Raw genomic sequence first — 22002 nt, 5'->3', positions numbered from 1 at the left:
AGAAACAAATATTTACTTGAATGAGTATTTGGGAATTGTTTAAACAATTTGAGTCACTAATATTTTCCTGCATATAGTAGTCATTTCTCAATCAAGTTTCAGTGAGATCATGGGAATGCAATGTTTTCCCACAATTAACATTTTCAGAGTTTCTAGTAGCCTGGAAAGAGTTGTTAAGATGTTCATTGCTATTGGTTGGAGACTGTTTACTACAGAATCCCAGACCTTGGATGTCCTGAGTTCATAACTCCCTCCATGCAACTTTGGTGTTAGTCTAAGAATCCATGTGCCCATGGTCTTGTTCGTTTAAAAATAAGATCTTTCCTGTCCTCAAGTATAGTCTTTCTAAATCAAAGTAAAAACAACTCTAGAGATTTACTACTGCTCATTTACATTACTAAGTAAATTTCATCAAAACACTGTGAACCGTGTAAATCATTTCATGTGTTCTTTTGGTTCATGTCCATACTTTCTCTTTTCAAAAGGGAAAGCCGAGGTTTAGAGAAGTCTGATTATTTGTTCAGGCTATACAGAGAGAATACAATAGAGTTAGGGTCCAGTAGGTTTTCTATCACTGGGTTGAGTCATTGTGTTCTTTGTCCTCACTCTTTTGTGTAATGGGTTTATATTAGACCTTCTGAGATTATCTAGGAATATTCATCCTTATTTGCCAATCTTGCTTCCATTAATACAACATTGAAGATTAGGGAAGGAGGGGGCATATTTTGCTATTTTCCCATGAGACTTTGAATTATATTTTGTAGAGAACTCCCTCTTCTACCTACATAAAGATAGAAAGACCATATGAGCATTTATTTTGAACACAGGCTCATGTCACTAGACATTATCAAATCAATACTTGCTTTTCTTGAGTTGTTCAAACATTTAAATATCCATTATGATGAGTTTTTTTTTCTTGACACCTTATTTGGCTAGAAGTGATGACATATGCCTGTAATTTCAGCACTTAGGAGACAGAAGCACACACTACAAATTTGAGACCAGCCTGAGTTATACAGCAAGATGCTCTTTGCCACTCCAAGTGTATAGAATTCAGCAGTTTGATGTTTCAGAAACTTTAAGGGTTGTTGAATGCATGTCTTAAAAATGGGGTCTAAACTCAAACATCAATAAAATATTTTAATGACTGATTTTTGTTAGATTCTTGAAAGGTATAGTTCCATAGATTTTTAAGATATTGCAAGGTATAAAATTTATTTAAATCACTTTTTTAGAAAAAAAGTTACTTCAAAGCTTGAAGAAAGTCAGGGTTACCACTGAGTCCTTTTTTCACAAAATGTGATCTGTTACCTTGTGAATCAGCAGTTCAAACTGTGCAGTCAAGGTGGGAAAATAAAAGTCTGAATCCTGAAAGTCTCCTCACATTCCTTTCGGCTAGCTGCAGACACCTCACCTAATGAGAACAGTGAACTTACCCTGACAGGTTCTGCTGTGCACCACTTGGTAACCCTGAGGGCACATACATGAGAACTTCCCAGGCTCATTGACACATTGATACTGGCACAAGTAGCTTGAGGTTCTGCATTCATCAATGTCTGTAGAGACACACAAAAGAATGGACACAGAGCTGAGAAAAAGTAAAAACTCTAAAATAGAAGAAAGGCGAGACTCTGAAATGCTGGGGCTAACTGCTGTTATAAGATTTCAAGAACAGGATTTTGTTTGCATCAGCAAGACAACTGAGTAGGAAGATGATAATCAGGGAAGATGACATGATAAAACTGCCCTTTGCTGTAAGATACTTAGAAAACACATTACCTTCACAGTTGAGCCTGTCACTGCTTAGTTCATATCCTTGGTTACACTGACAGATGAATGAGCCAAGAATGTTGTAGCATTGCTGAGCACACTGGTTGCTGGCATCACATTCATTTATATCTGCAAGGAAAGGTTTTAAATCTACATGTGTCTCTGTGTATGAGTAGCAGGACATTTTTTAAGCTCAGCCTTGCTCTTTTGTGCATAGACCAACTGATGATAAGTAGTCCCCTCACTGTACAAACACACTGGAGAACATTCAGTTTCAGTTGTTGGAACAACTTCAAAGGACCATCACACACTTCTTTTAGAAGTACCACAGTATATATTTTCTAGAAACGACAGTTTGATGTCTGATAAATCTACCCACAAAGAATTTAATGCTTCTAATAAATATACATTCCAGCATCTATTTACTTATATTGTTCAGATTCAAAATGCCAAGTCCATAAATAATTGTTATTAGACATTTGCACTGATATGGCCTCTCAGCATACAGAGGTAAAGAGTTATCTGGGCTATTTATTACTTTTTAAATGGTTTCTGTTAAATTCCTTGACAATTATAGCATAATCCTCTGAGACTCATACAGAGTCTTGCTGTGTTTCAACACAGAAAATACTTTGAAAAGGCATTTTTTCCTCTTTCTGCACTAGATTCCTTTCAGATTGTGCCAGTCTTACAATCATGTGTCATCCATGACTCTGCACTCTGAAAGAGCCATGGAAGAACCATGAGGGCCACGTGCACTGTTATCGGAAAGTTTATTCATTTGAACTTCAGCAACCCTTTGCCCCCCTCAGCACTCTGTCACACACTGTTGACTAATGGAGGTGTGTGTATCTATATATCTCATTTTTTTTTGATCCACACACAAAGAAGTACTAAAACCAAGGTTAAAAAAATGTTTTCCATTCCCATGTGATGCTTTTTAAGAAACAGATTAGCTGTTGTCTTTTCAGCTTTACGACCCCAAAAGAAGCTGATGAAAACCAGTTCACGCAGGAGCAGAGAATATCAGAAACGGTCCAGCATACCATGAGGCTTTCCTTTCCTGGAGTCAGGATAGCAGTTCTCAGAGGACTTACCCACACAAGTGTAGTTGTTTGCTGCCAGCTGAAACCCGGGACTGCACTGGCAGTAAAAGGAACCCGGTGTGTTCACACATCTTTGGTGGCAATATGGAGGCACCGTGCATTCATCTATATCTAAGTAGATGACACAGACACAGAACCAAGTTGTTAGCTGGGCATAGTGGTGCATGTCTTTAATTCCAGCACACAGAAGGCAGTGTTGGGTGGGTATCTATAAATTTGAGACTAACCTGGTCTACAAAGTAAGTTCCATAATAGCCAGAGCTCCATTGTGAAAACCTGTCTTAAGAAAATCAAAACCAAACCAAACCAGAAAAAAAAAAAAACAACTAACCAACCAAACAAAAACCCAAACAACAACAACAAAAACAGAACCAAGTTGGTGCCTTAGCAAATTCTCAGTGGAGATAATGTAAAACCACATCTCACGAAGACAAAAGAGATAAAAATAATCTGCTCTCCCTTCCTCGGTCTCTCTTGTTTACCCTTCTCTTAAGATTAGGATGTATATGTTTTACATAGACTTTGTTCCTAGTAAGGCAGTAAGGACAAACACCATGTCACACCCATGTCATCAGTAGATACGTCAGTTGAGATGTGAAGAGTGCAGAGCAATTAAGGCTGTTCCACACACACGTGAGGATGTCAGCTTGCTGCACCCAAACTTAATTAAAATGAGGAAAAATAAAGGGATACAGAACATAATTAAGAAAGAGATGTAGGTGGGGTCAGCTGGTGACTGTTGCTTTGCTGTTTAAACATTTGTATCTTGATGTCCAGAGCATGATAGGAAGGCTTGTTATGTGTATCTTAGGAACATCATGAAAGGAAAGGGTGCTATAGCAGTGACCTTTGGAGAATGTCCTGACGTTTGGGTGAGTGTTCCATCCTGTGTCCTTTGATAAATATTTCAAACTATAAAACATTCAGCTGAGAACTTGCAGGGATGTTCCCTCTTAGGAGCATAATAAAATGCCATTACTTCACGACTACATTTTGTGGCATCTCCAGTATCGTATGTGTAGTAATAGGCCTTTTTTTCTGTTTTTACAATTCAGCACTAGAAAGTGATATTACCTCATGATATTAAAAAGGATGTGCTGCTGTTTTAGCAACAGTGTGCTCAAGTGTCCTGAAACTAAGCTGAGTTTGATTCTTTGATCTGTCATTTCACTGTCTTTGCTTCTAAAGCTCTCATTTCTTCTTCCATATGGTAGAATACCTGGAAAGTTTACATGGTACAGAGTAGGCAATGTATCTGGGGAATACCAGTCAATACTGGTAGTATTGGGAAGTATTAATAGAAAGATAAAAACAATTTTATTAATGCACTGAAACAACTAGTGAGAGACTTCCACATAGCCTTTTGTATCTGCTCCATGACTCTTCCTTGGGGAGGTCATCTCTTTCATGCATATATGATAGTTTATGCTATCTTAAACTTTCTTATAGCCCTGTTGTTGCTTAATATAGAGATATGTATTTATTTACCTCTCTGTCTCTCACTATTATCTTTGGCAAATAAGAGCTGCCCCTTTCCTTTGAGGTAGAGATGAAGGATATTTGCCTGCTTACTGTCATATGCTTAATGTTTTCAGAACAAGGACTAGCAGTGTAAGTGCTCAATGACTTATTGATACATAGAAACATTACATTAATTAGGAGCTATTGTTTTAGTGCTTCCTGGTACTGTATGTAATAGCCAGGTACCACTGTCACTAGTCACTATGTCTAAGTGCTGTTTTCTAATAGCTCCTTCAGAGCAATGATTCTGTAAAGTTTGTTTGCCTAATCTAGTATCACAGCATCTAGAACTGTGCCACATTTAGCACACAGCCAGCTCTCAATGAATACAGATGATTCAGTGGTGCCTGTCTCTTCGACTAGTGTACATTTATTTTAAAGAATTGCCTTGGCATCGAGGTTGTATAGTCACAACTGCACATATATTCTGCATCTGGCATGGAACACAGGCATAATTATGTAACTCTTCAGAGTGAAATATCAATAATATAAAGGTGTATGAGAGAGAGAGAGAGAGAGAGAGAGAGAGAGAGAGAGAGAGAGAGAGAGAGAGAGAGAGAGCACTGAGCTATTGATTGCAGTGGTCAATGAAATACTAGATCAGTCCATATCACATACAGAAAGAAACTCTGCATGTTTAGCCATGACAATTGAAGCCAATTCATTTTTATTATATTTTACAGAAGTATTAGACTACGGCTGACTGGAGATTTCTAAAAGAGTTCTATTTCATCTTTACTTGATGAGAAAAAAGAATTAGATTTAGATAGAGCATGACTTCTAGGGGAGGTGACTCTGAAGTGGAATATGACAGTGGAATAGGTGTTTGGAGAGAAGCATCTCATTGCTCTGGTCAGCATCTGTGTGGATGTGTGCACAGAATTATAACCACAGAGGAGTAGCAGCAGTGTAGCTGTCTTTGGGAAGGAGTGTGCTGATATAATACAACTGATAAGAAAGCACCTTAGTGTTCTACTGAGGAAAGTAGAATTACCTTTGTAGATGAGAGCAACACTGGCACACACATCATTAGATATGAATTCAGTTTTCCACTTCCCCATAAAGGTTGTCACGTTGTTTCTTTGTCTTCAGCTCACCCTGCAGTGGGGCTTGTTGCTACTGTACTTTTAGACCTTTCGTGTTTATTTTCCTGGGTAACCCAAAGAGCTCTGGCATCTGTGGAGTCTTCCAGCACTCTTCTGCGACCTAGCTTCCAGAATTACAACCTCTGGGCTTCCTTGACTCTGGGTGTGCATCCCAAGACCTAGACACAACCTGTGGCAGGTAGAGCCAGCCAGGGTCTACGAGGAGCTAAGTGCTGACACACTGTGTTCACAGCTCACTTTCTCAGGTGGAAGCTGACGCCGACTGCCTGTTCCCAAACCCCCACTTGTTCCTAAGAGAAAATCTGGCCTTTCCACTGGTCTGAGGTAAGAGGTTAGGTATGTAAACAGACAGGCAAAGGGAGCCAATCACAGCTTCATGTCTTCTGCTGGGCCTCATGATTGAGTCAGAGTGCTGTTTTGCTTCAGTGCACGCCAGCTGGCCTCTTCAAACTGGATTCTTCCATTCATTCAGAATGCATGCAGGTCAGCCACCACGTGCACTGGATACTGTGTGGGGACTGTGGCAGCAACACTGACACAAGCTGACATGGCCCCAGACCTCAGGGAAGGTCTCCTCCCAAACCCCCTCAGGAACGGTGCTTCATTCTGCACATTAAATACCAGCAAAAACTTGAAATGTAAAGAGGCTTTAGACTAGTGGTTCTCAACTTGTGGGTTGCAACCCATTTAGGGGTTGGATATATCTTGCATATCAGATAATTATGTTATGATTCACAATAGTAGTGAAATTACATTATAATTTCTAAATAATAATGTAGAAAAAGTAATTTTATGATTGAGGGATACCACAATATGAGGAACTGTACTAAAGGATTAGGAAGGTTGAGAATCTCTGCCTTACACTCTGTTAACTTACTGCCTGATGATCCCAGCCAGCTGAATGGCACAAGACCATGCGTGTGTTGAGCACTGCCATTCTTGAGCTAGCTCCTGAGTTGGGACTAGTGTCATCTCGACAGGACAAATGACCAAGGCAGTACACAGTGCAGTTAAGTAATCAAGGACTCAGATGACTTAGTGGTAGAGAGGACACTTTACCTCAGCATTTGTTACATGTACCATGTTCTGCTGTGCACAAGAAAATGAAGTCTCCATTATCAGTATGATAGTATCAAGAAACTCCTAATTTAAAATGTAGATCTTCATTGTCTCTATGGCTTCATTCAGACCAGATTTTTGCTTTCACTTTATCTATAAAACTTTCTATGCTGGTACTCATTAGAAGATGGAGACGTGTCATATCATTCTTCAATCAAGTAGGAAAGCTTTGCTTTGATGCTGAAAAGTTCTCAAGACAAAATTCTTAATGTTGGACTGAGGGACTTACCCACACACTGTTCACCTCGCTTCTGATACCCAGGAAGACACTGACATGTGAAGGAGCCACGGATATTGATGCACACTTGATCTGCTCTACAATTGTGGGTTCCCGCGGTGCACTCATCAATGTCTGCGAAAAGACATGCAATACAGAAGGAATTCCAGTTGCTTGTGAAGACATGGAGGTGCTCTTCATTTGTACTTCAATTTTCTTAAACTGAATTTTACTCTATTCTTAAAAAATATAACAATACACTATATTAGAGATATTTAAAATGAAAAAAATATTTCAAATGCTTACAAAATAATTTCAGAGTTTCCAGGTGCTAACAATTCTCATACCTACCTACCACCCTTAGCTGCTTTCAGCTATACCAAAAGCCTTATTCTGTCTTCTTCTTTATATCTATCACCCACCACTTTATGAGTAGGTCTGGGGACTTTCCAAAGAGAGTTTTATACATTCACTAGACAGGGGTATACCTGTGGTAATATACAACAGCTACTTGAGAGGCTGAGGCAGGAGGATCTCAAATTTAACTTTTGTCTGGGCTACAGAGGAAGTTCAAACACTTAGCACTATTTCAACAGTAGAAGTAAAATGGGAATAGCAACATGCATGCATAACTTTTTTATCATGAAACTCAAAATGAAAAGGATCAATCTGGTCATAGTCTTTTAGGAGAGATGCATTCATAAAGGTTAAAATATATATTCCTCTAAGACATTTTACTTTTTAGGAGTAATTGCTACATGCATCTTCTGTCAGAGGCAAGTTACAGTTCTAGAAAAGGGGGTTAAAAGTATCATAGAATGTTTAATTTCTAGATGAGCAATTAATTCTTCTTGGAATCAGGGCAGACTTGCTGAAGACAAAAAAGAGGCATCTTAGATCTTTACTATGGGTGACCAGGAAGTGCCTTAAAGTAGTGGCTCAATAATCAATTAAAATAAGAGCCTCAAGATAAAAAACTTAGATGACAGCAGACGCTGGCGAGAATGCCGAGAAAGAGGAACACTCCTCCACTGATGGTGGGATTGTAAACTGATACAACCACTCTGGAAATCAGTCTGGTGATTCCTTAGAAAAATGGACATAGTACTACCTGAGAACCCAGCTATTTCACTTCTTGGCATATACCCCAAAGATGCTCCAACATACAACCATGATACATGCACCACAGTGTTCATTGCAGCCCTATTTATAATAGCCAGAAGCTGGAAAGAACCCAGATGTTCTTCAGTAGATCAATGGATACAAAATTGTATATTTACATAATGGAATACTACTCAGCTATCAGAAACAATGACTTTATGAAATTCCTAGGAAAATGGGTGTATCTAGAAAATATCATCCTGCATGCTGTAACCCAGTCACAAAAGAATAGAGGTAATATGCAGTCACTGATAATTGGATACTAGCCCCAGAAATATCTGAATACCCCAGAAACAACTCACAAGTCATATGAAGCTCATGAAAAAAAGAGAAAGGCCAAAAAGTGGAAGCCTCAGCCCTTCTTAGAAAAATCAAAACAAAACAATAAGTGTATAACACTCTCTCAGGGTGGGGTACACCTAGACCTTAAATCACTAATAACTCAAGAGCTAAGAAGATAGCCTTGTAGCAACTTTTGGTATTTAAAAATCATTATGTTTAATCTCTACACACAAAGAAAATTTTTACTATTTCCATGTTACATTTTGTTTTACATGTACTTTATGCTTATTATAACTAGTAAGATTTCAATGCATACTATCAAACCTTTAAAAGAATCAAGTACTGACAAAAATATATTCATATAGTTTTATGCCAAAATGCCTTTAAAAATCTATACATGTATCTCTGTTTTTTAAAATAAAGTGGTAAGAAAAAAAAAATAAGAGCCTCAAGCAACAAGAATTAACTATGCCTTCTGTTTCTATCTAAAGCAGAGAATGCTTTGTACAATTTTCCTTTTAATTTTTCTGTGATTTTTAAGGGGAGTTGAATTATTGCACTCACACTAAGCAATGCCATAAGGTGAGCAGCTGATTTTATAGTGAGATAACCACTCCACTTATCTGGGAGTTGAAGTAATAGGAAGATTGATTCTTTACAAAAGAAGAGGGGGAGGCAAAACTCAAACTTACAGCTGCCCAGTGTACAATAACCTAGTAAATCTTTCTTTGATATGTGATTTTTTGAACCTGATTTTAAAGTTTTAATTAAGTATTTTGTTGTTGTTCTGATATGTATTAACACGATTACTGCAATGCTATTTTTCAATCCATTACAAAGTAACCTTTCTAGGTGCAAGGCCCTGGAACAGCAACGCTGCTGGAAAGTTACTGCTGCCTTTCACGTCTCATTATTTTCCCAAATGCACTTGATGAAAACCTTTCTACTGGGGATTCTTCGGAGCTTTATAACTCGCTAATGCAGAAATGACAGCAGAATTCCTATTGTTTTATGTCAGGAACATTTGCCAACATTTGCAGTGATAACAGCCCTGAGAGAGAGAACCCTGACAGATTCAGCTGTGGCAAGTTCCCTCTGTCTATGCTGGCTGGAGATCAAGGACTTGGGCCACTTGGCACTGGTACCGGAGCCCTGGCCGGTAACTGAGGCTTTTTGCAACCAACTACTCTATGCAAACTGCCTCCACCCAATCATGTTCCTGATATCCTGCAATTTCCTTCCTACTTTCCATCATTTGTTTGGAGTGTTTTCGATAAACAGACTAACATTTCCACCAGGATCAATGCATCATTAAATAGGATTTGAGCATACATACCCGCATGGCTCCTTCCTAAGAGTCTGTTCTGTTTAGCTTCTGAAGAGAATTATTTAACAAAAATATTTGGTGAGCTACAGTAATTTAACAAAAGCAAAGCCCCAAATACTACTGCTGCCACCCAACTGCATAGTTTTCCCTTCTTTATCCAAAACTAAGGAAAGCTGAGATGGACTCACCTGGATCACACATAAGTGACTATTAACTGACAGATGACATTTTCCATTCACCAGATCTTATAAATGCTAACAGCAGCTTCATCTTCTTTTCTGCTTATAGCTGCACTGACTACGGTATATTCATTCTCCTGAGCCCCCGCATTTAGCAGGTTATTTAATGCTGAAGAATATCAACTGATTGAATATCTGTGGACTGTCTTTAATTATAGCATCTATATAAATGCCATCTGAAGACCCATTATTGCTTGTTTATACACGAACGCACAGTCATATGAAACCATTATATCCTCTCCAAGCTCTCTTGTGCTCCTTTTCTCCTTTCATGTGCTTCTTTCTATTATCAGAAGGTGCAGTATGAGCCATTGCTCACTAAGCTACTGCAGCACAGTCATTGCTTTTGTTTCTGTTGTTGTAGGCAAAATTAACTTCCTACATCTGCATGGGCAATGCCCTGCTTTATTTGACAGGAAAATGACTCAGGTCAGCCATGTTTTCCTGAGAATCTGGGAACAAGTTCTCTGGGAAAAAGATTGTTTTGTTTTTGTTTTTAATTATCTATCATTTGTCCTTGACAGTTAAGCTCATTTGTTTCCTGCTTACTGTAGTGCATGAAATGTGACGGGTTTTCAGTAAATGTTTACCCAATTAATGGATGAATGAATCATTACTGTTTCCTAAGAATTGGTGTTCAGAGTTCACAGAAAGTAGGACCAGTGCCTTAGATTATAAAAATAAAATTTATAAGCAAGAATAACAGGTAAGGCCCAAGGAACACAGCAGCATCGACAATTTGCCTCTGACTGCAGGACCTTTGCATGAAGAAGAGCTGCTAAGACTGAGTGAGTAGCATGTGTCTCTGACTGGGAACAAGGGAGAACAGATAACTGAGTCACAGGAGTCTCATAGACTGTGTCACTCAGAGTGAGCAGTAGCCTTGCAGAAGAGGCAGGTGATGAACTGGTAGGGAGAAAACTGCCTCTTAAAAAGCTAGAAAGAACCCAGATGTCCTTCAACAGAGGAATCGATGCAGAAATTGTGGTACAATGGACTATTACTTAGCTGTTAAAAGCAATAAGTTTATGAAATTCCTGGGCAAATGGATGGATCTAGAAAATATCTTCTGAGTGAGGTAACCTACTCACAAAACACACATGGTATGCACTCATTGATAAGCCCAAAAGCTCAGATTACTTAAGATACAATTTACAGACCACATGAAGCTCAAGAAGTTGGAAGTCTATAGAGCATATGCTTCAGTTCTTCTTAAAAGGGGGAACATAATATCCACAGGAGGAAATGCAGAGACAAAATTTGGAGCAGAGACGGAAGGAAGGGACACCCAGAAACTGTGGAGATCCATCCTACATACTGTAACCAAACCCAGACAATAATGTGGATGCCAACAAGTACATGCTGACAGGTCCCTGATATGGCTGTCTCTTGAGAAGCTCTGTCAGAGCCTGAGAAATATAGCGTTGGATGCTCTTAACCAATCACTGAACTGAGAATGGGATCTTCAATAGAAGAGTTAGAAAAAAAATTGAAGGATCTGAAGGGGTTTGCAACCTCAAAGGAAGAACAATAATATCAATCAACCAGAACCCCCAAGAGCTCCCAGAGAGTAAACCACCTACCAAAGTATACACATAGAGGGATCCATGGTTCCAGCCACATGTGTAGCAGGGGATGGCCTTATCAGGCATCAACAAGATGAGAGATCCTTAGTCATGTGAAGGCTCAATACACCAGTGTAGGAGAATGCCAGGGCAGGGAGATGGGAGGGAGTAGGTGGGTGGGGGAACCCTCTCATGGAGGCAGGGGTGGGGGGATGGGACAGGGGGATTCCAGAGGGGTAACTGGGAAAGGGGCTAACATTTGAAATGTAAGTAAAGAAAATATCCACTAAAAGAAGAAGAAGAAGAAGAAGAAGAAGAAGAAGAAGAAGAAGAAGAAGAAGAAGAAGAAGAAGAAGAAGAAGAAGAAGAAGAAGAAGAAGAAGAAGAAGAAGAAGAAGAAGAAGAAGAAGAAGAAGAAGAAGAAGAAGAAGAAGAAGAAGAAGAAGAAGAAGAAGAAGAAGAAAGAAGAAGAAGAAGAAGAAGAAGAAGAAGAAGAAGAAGAAGAAGAAGAAGAAGAAGAAGAAGAAGAAGAAGAAGAAGAAGAAGAAGAAGAAGAAGGCAGACTCTACAGAAAGAGACTGAGGGACTGCAGAGAATGGCAGAGTTCTGAAGTCAGCTTGGCTGCAGGGGATGTATGTGAGAAACCTGGTGTTGTATCTGGCAAACTGTGCTCATAAAATGCTTGCTCAAGTCATTAGCAAAATTCAAAGATTTCAATGTAAGATTAGAGTGTTTTTATTAAACACCATAGCAAATAGCTCTGAAAGAAGCAGCCTTGGACTAATGTTAACATTATCAAAGGGGGAGGGGCAAATAACAGAATGTACTTTGTAAAATCCTACAACACTTTTAATCACTCTGATATATCAAGAATAGCTAAGGGCATTATTTAGTGATTCTCTCTCTCTCTCTCTCTCTCTCTCTCTCTCTCTCTCTCTCTCTCTCTCTCTCTCTCACACACACACACACACACACAGACACACCCACACCCACACCCACACACTTAAATCTCTCTCTTTGGGGTTTATAAAATTGTAGGCCTCCCTCTACTTGATACTTTAAATAATCCAGTATAATAATCTTTGGTGAGCTCTCTATGAGGCTGGCCCCCAGTCAGTGGCACTGTGAATCTGACATTGTTGCTCAGTTAATATAAGAACGGTGTCCACTCACTGGTGTCCCTTAGGCTCCCACTTAAGCCTTTGTTCTCTGGGTTTGGCTCCTTCTCTGAATTCTGACTCATAGTTTCCAAATCCCTGACTCATGCTGCTCCCTCTCTCTTATGCAACATTTTAATCTCTGCTATGTTCTTTCCATAATTTGATAACTTACCACGACATGGAGTTACTTCATTGTGCTTTATGGGCAAGGGTAACCAGAAGTTTGGCTGCTCAGTTGTACCCCTTCAGCTCACTGGGTTTGTGTTGCTTTCATTTAAGAAATGACTCTCAACTACTTTTGAAGAAGGCACTGTAGGCTATCAGAAAACACAGGAAAAGGAGGAAGGGGTTGAGCTTTGGCATCAGCAAACTTACAGTAAGAAGGGTTGACTCAATGAGGGCTTTAAGGATTTGGAGAATTGGTTTTATTTTTGAAATTATCCTAAAAGATAGGAAAGTCTCAGCAAGACCTGAGGATATTGTGTTCTATCTCTGCTTTTTTTAGTAGTGGCTACTAGTAATTACAATCTTGGTAAGCCATTAAAATTGATGATTGAAATCTACTTAGAGAAAAGTAATAATGCATCTTTCTGTAGACATTTCTTAAAATTCTAAAATAAATTGGCATAAAGGACATACATGCTTTGCCATATGGGAGGATATTATTGAAGATGTTGGATTTTGAAAGTTCTGACTTACTCCAAAGAGCCTCATGAAACAGCTGATTGTATGCTCTTCAGTTAACAGGTGAGAAGGCACCAAGGCACTAAGATACGGAGTCAGCTTCTCGGTTCTACTAAAAACTGAGGTTCAGCTCCATCCAAGGTTTCCCTTTGTTCCTTCTGTAATTCAACTTGTTGGAGACTTCTCTCCTAGGACTTGTGGATAGCAAAGGATGTGCTGATATATGTATTTTAATTTTTTCCTCAGAACTAGAGAGGATTGTTAATTGTGTCATACATGGGTTCTTCCCTGTGTTTCTTTTGCTTAGAAAATCTAAGTTTCTAGCTTTCAGTGTTTTCTGTTTTTCTTCTTAGTTTTTAGTCAGTTATCAACAATTTTTGTCAAAGATTTTCTGGTTCCCCTTTGCTTCATTTACAAGAACTGGGATCAGACTTATTTGGGCAAAATGCCCAGTTCCAGTTAGCTTTTCACCCTTCTGGAAATGTCAGCTAGAATTTACCCAAGCTAAGCAGTTCTCCTGGAGAAAAGAGACATATACTAACAGAGGAGAACTGTCATTACCGTGACCAGAATAGATCCATAGATTCTTATCAGTTCTGTCAAAACACAGGTAAAAAATTGGTGTGCCTTAAATGATAAACAAAAGCATCATCAAAATTAGCATTTTGACCTCTTAATGGTTTAGTATTTGTTTTAGAAGATGACCAAATTAAGTGTTCTGTAGGCTTTTGTGATATGTTGTTTCTATGAGAAAAAGCACATGCCACATGTAATGGGGTTAATCCTTCAACAGTGAGGATGGATTTTCACTGAGGATGGACCCTTGCTTACCAGCATTCACATGGAGTAAGAGATTTCATGTAAAAGCTGATTAGATGGGGTTCAGCATGCCATTAATAATCATGAGAAGAAGACCAACTGGTTCATATGAATGTTGAATCTGTTTTATATATACAACTCACAAAGCAGATGTACTCATTGAGTCACAGGCTTAAATGGAAGAATAGTAAGAAAATGAAGGCTCATGTGTTCATTCTTCAGTGTTCATTGTGCACTGGCAAAGCACAGCAGACCACACACAGAGCATTTAAGCAACAGATAATATGACAGATTATTATCTACATATGACAGTATTGGGGTATTTTCAGGCATTTGTGTGAATGTATCATACCCAGCTAAGCTGTTTTTTTTTCTCTCAAACACAATTATTTACAATATGTTTGGGGAAAGATGCCTTAAAATGAGGTATTCTGTGCCCATTGATTCAACTGTCACCTTGGGGAAAATAAATATTTTGAAATAAGCAATGCTTTTCAGTGGCTCAGTACCAGGAATGAAAACTCTTTTGTGTGACAATTCAAGTTTATTCTATACAGGTTGGTTTTTGGTTTAAAATTATATATTCTTATATTCTTGGGAGTAATTATGATCCTACCTATGATGTGATGTGTTTATATCCAGTTGTGTTTTGCTGCTGTCTCCAAATGACCATTTTTTGGACCCCAAGTCAAACTCTGGAGAGTGATAAACTGAGTGGAGATTGACTCCACTCTCTGAGCCTACTGAATCCACCATGAGCAATGTGACTTGAGTTTTGGTCTCCTTCTTGGAGGCCTTAGAGCTGGATTATTCAGTACCTCAATCAAAAGCATACACATTCCTGACTTATTTCTTCAGGCAAACCATCACTTGGAATTACACAAGCTTCTGGCTATGGCAATGGCAATTATAACATGCACGACCTTGTGACCTCTTAATTAGATGAGACCAGTTGCATTCTTGTTGTTCATTCAAAAACAAGCAGATTTGTTTCTGCTAAGCATACTACCAAATGGCAAATGGAACTTGGTATTATTTCTCCAACTTATTTAAAGGCCTAATGGTATTTTGAAAGTTCTCATTTGTGACTCTTGCTTTCAGAGCATGATATTTTATTGCCCACTTCATTATATATGATATTTACAGACAATGTTTTTATATATTTTTCTGACTTCCAAATGTAACAAAGTGTTAAGGTAAAGAATTAGGGGTTCTAGACTAAAAATTATTGCAACTACTTCTCTGTATTTCTCTTTTAGAGTAAGACTTCTTCAGTATAAAGAGTAGTAGAGGATATATATGTGGGTAAATTGAAGTGAATAATGGTTGTAGAAAGCAATATTTAGGTTTTCAGAGGCATAAGATGTTTAAGATTAAAATATACAGGAAAGTATGTGATTTATAAAATATTTAAAGTAGATGGATGAGAGCATGGGGAGGTTTGCTGAGAGGTGTTGGGCCAGTGTTTGGATCTCCAGAAACCAGACTAAAGCCAGATGTAGCAGTCATATCAGTTTTCTTAGTGGGGCTGTGGTGAGCTGAGATACAGAGACAAGAGAAGTCCCCAACGCTCAAGAGACAGCTAGTCTGACTTTCCCAATGGTAAGCAACATAAAACCTTCTAAACAAATGGAAGACAAAGACTGACACCTGAGATCTTCCATGCTTGGGGGGGAGGTAGAGGCTCCTGCATTTTCAGATTGAAAAACTCACACATATGAATGCCAACACATATAAACACAAACACATATGAACATAAATGCATACAAACACATATACCATATATATTTAAAATATCTTAAAATGTGTGTGCGTTGGGATAGGTAGAGCTCAAATATTTTTTTTTCTGTATTTTAAAATACATATACTGTTCAGAAAACATTAAAAATTTCAATTTACTTTGGATTTTGGTGAGTCAAGATGCATATTAAACAACCTCTAGGGGAAACATAAAGTCATAGTGATAACATGAAACCAGAAGAAGTCTGATTGATAGGAACATACAATCATAGAAAATACTTTGTCAGCTAGAGAGAAGGCAAAAAAGAGGTAAAAAAAGAAGTTTGACATGTGCAAGAGCTGTAGAAAGCAGATAGAAGGATGGCTGTCCGAGTTTTACACAGATTTGTAAGTACAATGAACAGAAGGAGTGGACGACATACTATCTAAAAACAACAGCAACTGAGCAGATGGAAGGTTCAGAAGTGAAGAATGTTTGCTTTGAAAGCTGCCAAGATGAATTCAATTTCCGGAACCATGCAGAGGTGGAAGAGAGAACTGAGTTTGCTGTTTATGTCATGTTGCTCGTATTATACACATGCAATACTAGTAATAGTAATAAAATAATTTTTAAAATTGTCAGTTAATTAAAGAACATGAGTATACTGTTCAGTTAATACAATTTAACTGTAAGTATATGAATATTAAATAAATAGAGACAAAAATGTACTATACAAATATTAGCAAGAAAAAGTTGAGCTTCTTAATTTTAATATTGGATAAAATTGACCTTAAAGGGAAAACTCATTAAGGAATAAATTGGAAATAGCACTAACAACAAAATTTTAAAGAAATATGGAAATTGTGTTTTAAATGCATTTAATCACAAATAAAGAAAAAGATTAAAAAAATAAGAAAGCATAATCTTTGTAAGATTTTAACACATTTCTCCCAGAAAATGACAGAATCTGCAAAAAAATATTCAGAAGTGAAAACAAAAGTAACATGACTAAAAACAAAACCATTGTGTGGAATACTAAAGCCTCTCTATGTACTCTGAGAATACTGAAAGAAAATCGCCATAGATGAGTCTAAATACCTTTCTAAGGTTGTTACTATAGAGACCGTTTCCCAGTGGGAATAGTCAAGTGGTGAGCATTGACTGCACACGTTATTCTCAGACATCCACAGAGAGAAATCTCAAACAAAAGGACAAAACCACAGCAGCAAAACTAGGACAGCTCTTGTTTTGGAAAGAGGAGGGCTTAGAGAAGCTAGTAAATGTAACAGTGGAGACTACAGCAAGCTGAATGACATCCAACGCCGTGAGAGACCCAGCAGTCCACTCCTACACCAGTTCCCATTGCTCTTCAGGTTTTCTCCTGTTCTCAACCCACAAGAGTCGCAGTAGGCTCAGAGTAGGCTTTAGCATTTGAAAGGCTATTTAGAGGAAAGAGGAAACTATTTGGATCATATCACTTCCAAAATGCTGAGCTAGAAGTAGTGAGAAGAAAGTCATGGAGTCTAGAGTTTAAGCATTCAAGAAAAGTTATTAGATCCCTTGATGTGTGTGGAAGTAATGAGCTTCCCATCTCTGGGAGTATGCACATGGTACACTATGGATCTAGGCAAGTAGCAAGGCTCTGTCCCTGGTCTGTGCTTGAAAACAGCAATAAGGCCCTACATGCAAATGTGGCAATAGAAATGACTTTTTAATCTTGTTGGTGGGTCTCTTTGTATTGCAAAAATAACTTCTCCTTTAAGCTTAACAAAAAATATGGAAAAATGAACATTGCCTTTATCCAAATTGTAATGTATGAGAATTCAACAGGATTAAGCATCCACAAATTATCTCATCTATTACCTCATATACACATATATGTGTGTCATTTAGAATTTGGAAGTTAACTTTTGCCATCAATCCTGTGACATCTAAAAAACTTAATAAAACATATCAAGGAACATTCTTGTCTCAAGGGCCTGATTATTCCCTTCCTTCTCCTTGAGCAGAAAGGCAGTTTGTGTGTCTGGACATTTTGCTCTCTGCCTGGTACTAAGACTTTCTTAGAAAGGAAGACTCTTTATTCTTTATGTGGTCAAGGCATGAGTGATCAAAATATTAAATATGAACAACTGCCAGCTTGTATTTCACAAAGGACCATTCAACTATTATCATTTTTCTGAGTTACTGGTCTATATACTTACATTTAATTTTCCAATTAATTGTATTGACATAGACCGTGGGATCCCTCCCCTCTTTGTGTCAAAATGCCGTAACTAGTCTGAAAGCTTGAGCACCTTGCAAGTATCAGTTGGAAGAGTGTAAAGGTGATATGGGAGAAGAGAAAAATCATGTTCAATAAAGATGCTGACCCTGCAGGAATTCTGAGTCTAAAGATTTCTGCAAACCAACATATAAAATGGTCTTTGAACTTTTTAATAAACCTGAGGCCTTTTCATCTTATATTTCTTTGTTGGGAGTGGTAAGTTTTCCAGTATATATTATTCTCTGAGCTATCTTTCAAATCTGAAAAAATGGTTTTTTTGATGAGTTCTTGGGTACCTTTCCAGATCCAATTTCATCTCCCCTCTACAGGGTTGGCTCCAGGAGAAATGTGAAAAACTTGTCCTTGCTTCCCTGTGCTCAGGATCTCAGCTCTCTTTTCTTCCTCTCTCCTTCATTTCTCATTGAACTTCTCCCTCTTTTCTCTAATGGGTTGAATCAAAGGGGGGTCTGAACATAGGCTCTTCTTTCTGGGGAAAGGGTTGTTAAATAGCGAGCCCTTGATGTTTAAATATACCATATTATACCTGAGAAGTTACCAATTTGCCAGGACTTTAGAGCAGCTGAATGCATGTTTAATGATGTAAACTTGAGAAAATATACTAGGGAGACATGCACTATGCTGGAGTTCTCAGTTGGCAAAGTACAAATACAGATGGAACTGTGCCAGCCACGTGGTAGATGTGTTAAAGGTAGATGCTAAATAACCTAGTCTTCAAGGGAATTTCTTGGCACAAGTAAACACAGATGAAAAGGAGCCTGTGTGTTTTTGGCTTCCTTATTTTAATGGTTGCTGTATGCGATACATGTATGAGAATATCATATTACACAAATATGGAAGAAAATGGAAAATTTGAGCAATTCATATTGTTAATTTAAAAATTACCTTAGGATTATTTTCCCCTAGGAATGTCATATTTTATTTATGGTAACTGTTAAATGACAGCTGTTGGCTTCAGGCACACATGTGGTGAGGCTGCCAGAAGTTTGTGGAGGTCCCCTGTCAGTGGCTGTCAATCACTGATCTGTATTGTTTGAAGGAGAGAAGTCAAGCTGCTCTCTCAGTGCTGGTGTTTTAAGACCTAAATTTTCTTATTTGAGATAGCATTTTATCACAGTTACTTAGAACAAAAATGCTTATGTATATATAACTCACACCATGAATAAAGTTCAAAGGAGCAACTGTCTAAAGTTTTAGAATTACAGGATAACTTTTTTCCAGTTGTCAGAAATGTGATTGAGACAGAAAAAAGAGTAATATTACAGTTTTCTCTTCTTTTTGTGTGTATGTGTGGTATGCACATATGTTGTATATATGTACACATGTTTATATAGGTGAGTACACCCATGTGAATAGGTGTGCTCACCTATGTATGTACCTACAGAGGCTGGAGGTCAATGTTATACATTCTCATTTTCTCTCTCTGTCTCTGAGTCTTTCTGTGTGTCTCTGTCTGTCTGTCTGTCTCTCTCTGTCTCTGTCTTTATTTTTTATATCTTATTTTTTGAGACATGATGTCACTGAACATGGAGTTCCCCATTTCAGCTAGATTGGCTGGCCAAGAACCCTATTGAATCTGTTTCCCCTTGTACAGAGTGCTGGGGTGCAGACAGGTGATGCTCCTGGATGTAATCTGTGGGCTAGGGATCTAAACTTATGCAGCAAGCACTCACCACATCATGTTATCTTCCCAGACTAAGATCATGAGGTTTGCAATCACACATGTCTCAAATCTAAACAGAATTAGTCTTATTTTGTATCCTAGAAAACTTATTTGACCTTTCCAAGTCTCACTGCCATATATATCAAGGAGAAATAATACCAATGTCCTAATCTTATTTTGATAATTAATTGAAATAATAGCTAAATAATACTTATTAAACTGCTTACTATAAAAAGGCTAAAAGTTGACAGTGGATCAAGGATACAGATCGAAGAGAATGAGAAAACTGCAAATATCATGTTTTCTAACAATTTTCACAATGATTTGCACATAAGTAAACATCCTATTTTCATTTCATTGCTTATTCCTGTCTTGAATATGGCCCACCATAGCTGAAGCCTGATCAGGAGGACCACCAGTCACTCCATGACCTTCCCTCCTTTTGACATAGTCAAGATGAATGGGTACAAGAATGGCTAAGTTTAGACTTTCTCAAATTTATTTCTCATTGAAGAAACTGGAAATACATAACTATAGTACCCCTTTATGACAATGAGGTATTAGTGTTTATAAAGAGCTGCTAAGCAGACAGTACCAAGTAGAGCTCCAGATAGTACTAAAACTTATCCAAGACAGTGCTGTTATATGTGTGAGTTTTATCTATTAAAAAGATATAGAAAATAAAAGTTTAAGTGGTAACTTTTATTTATTTAATAATGTTAAGGACATTATAGTCATTGTCTTCCAAGGCAGTCACAAAATTATTACTCAGAACTAGAGAAGAAATGAAAAAAACACATCTGAATAACACTAAAATATCCATATACAAAAGCAGGGCAAGGTTTTTGTATGTTTTTCCTAAGGAAAATGCTCAGAGTTAAACTGAAATGCATGGGTTAGATTCACAGTCCATCTGAATCTCCAATGAGGAAGTTCAAAACAACCTTAGTGTACAGCATTTGGGCCAGCGCACAGGGTGGTCTGATCGTCAGATGCTCTCGTGCTCTGAGATGTTTACTGGTAACAGACAAAGATCATGACATACCAATAAGTCCAAGAAGTACTTTTTGGGAAAGTTATTTTTTGCTTGCTTTTGGATGCCAAATGTTGTGAGGAGGTTCATTCACATTCATGTATCTTGTCTTGTTCCCATATTCAAGGTGCAGGTAAGAGGACTGATGGTGGCATTCTTTGTCATCTTGGACCAGCCCTGCATTTTTAAGTTTGATATTTATTTATTTATTGGCATTACTTTTGAGATCATTTCTCTCATTAGTAGGCTCTGCCAGCTGCTTCCTGGGTGAGGTGACAGGCTTGGGCCCCTCTCCTTAGCTGTTTGTAGTGGCTTTCTCTTGCCTACATTTCCATGCCGTCTTCACCTTCCTAGTGAGGCTGAGGCTGATGGGCTTTTTGGGATCCCCAGGCTTGTCTCCAGCTATGTATTTAGTGGTAATAAGGTTTAGATTGTTCTGCACAAATGCTCCAAACCTTCACTGAGACATTATATGTCGTTCCATATGCAAAATGGCCCTTATTTGGTTTCTGCTCAGCAGCACATCTTATATGACTCTCTCCATTTCACCCGCAGTATAACCACGTATAACACACTCTTGCCTGTCTCTGTCAGCAGGCCTTCCTCCAGCCCTCTACCTCACCAGGATAAAATCCACCTTAGGGTCAGCTCATGTCAACCTCCTTTATGCTTCTTTTCCCAGATCCCTTTGACCAATATGACATTCTCATTGTTCAACTGGCCTTTGACTAGGTGGAGCCATAACCTTCCTTGTTAAGATAGAGCAGCAGCAACCTTGAACTACTTTAGTGGAACTCTTGCTTACTATTCTCCACTTCATTTTTAATTAAAGTCACAGTAAGGATGGAGAGACACTTGGCTGCTCATGGCACCTTATCTTTCCTAAGCATCTACTATTGATCTATTTTGATCAATAAACTTAGGCAATGTCCACTAGATGACTGCAGCCTTATAGCACAAGGCACCTATCAGTGGCCTGTGTAATTTTATAGTCCCCACCATTTGAAGCTAGCCATTGAGATCTCCACCTGTGATGTTTGGGAATCAGTGCTCAATTTTCTATACAGCATAACTATAGATGAAAAAAAGACCACTTTAAAGTATTTAGAATAAATTATATACATATATATATATAATCAATTACTTGTTAGTAAATTGTAATTCAGAAATTAGTTTAAAAGTTAACACCATGTTTGTGCATTTAGTCCTACTGTAAACAAGATGAC

General features: G+C 38.1%; 1 protein-coding gene across 1 annotated transcript in view; it reads right to left on the bottom strand.

Moving 5' to 3' along the window:
* EFEMP1 (EGF containing fibulin extracellular matrix protein 1) overlaps window positions 1-22002 on the bottom strand; it is a 66799-nt gene that overhangs the window by 10498 nt on the left and 34299 nt on the right. Inside the window, exons 5-8 of the mRNA XM_080926769.1 lie at window positions 6852-6974; window positions 2868-2987; window positions 1780-1899; window positions 1437-1556 (exon numbers count right to left, since the gene is read on the bottom strand). Of these exons, the coding sequence (XP_080782895.1) occupies window positions 1437-1556; window positions 1780-1899; window positions 2868-2987; window positions 6852-6974 (483 nt within the window). The remainder of the gene's footprint in view (window positions 1-1436; window positions 1557-1779; window positions 1900-2867; window positions 2988-6851; window positions 6975-22002) is intronic.

Source organism: Micromys minutus (assembly GCF_963924665.1).
Source record: "Micromys minutus genome assembly, chromosome: 1".
In the NCBI taxonomy this organism is placed as follows: Eukaryota; Metazoa; Chordata; class Mammalia; order Rodentia; family Muridae; genus Micromys; species Micromys minutus.
The sequence above is the reverse complement of the archived record's forward strand: the minus strand, read 5'-3'. Positions and strand labels throughout refer to the sequence as shown.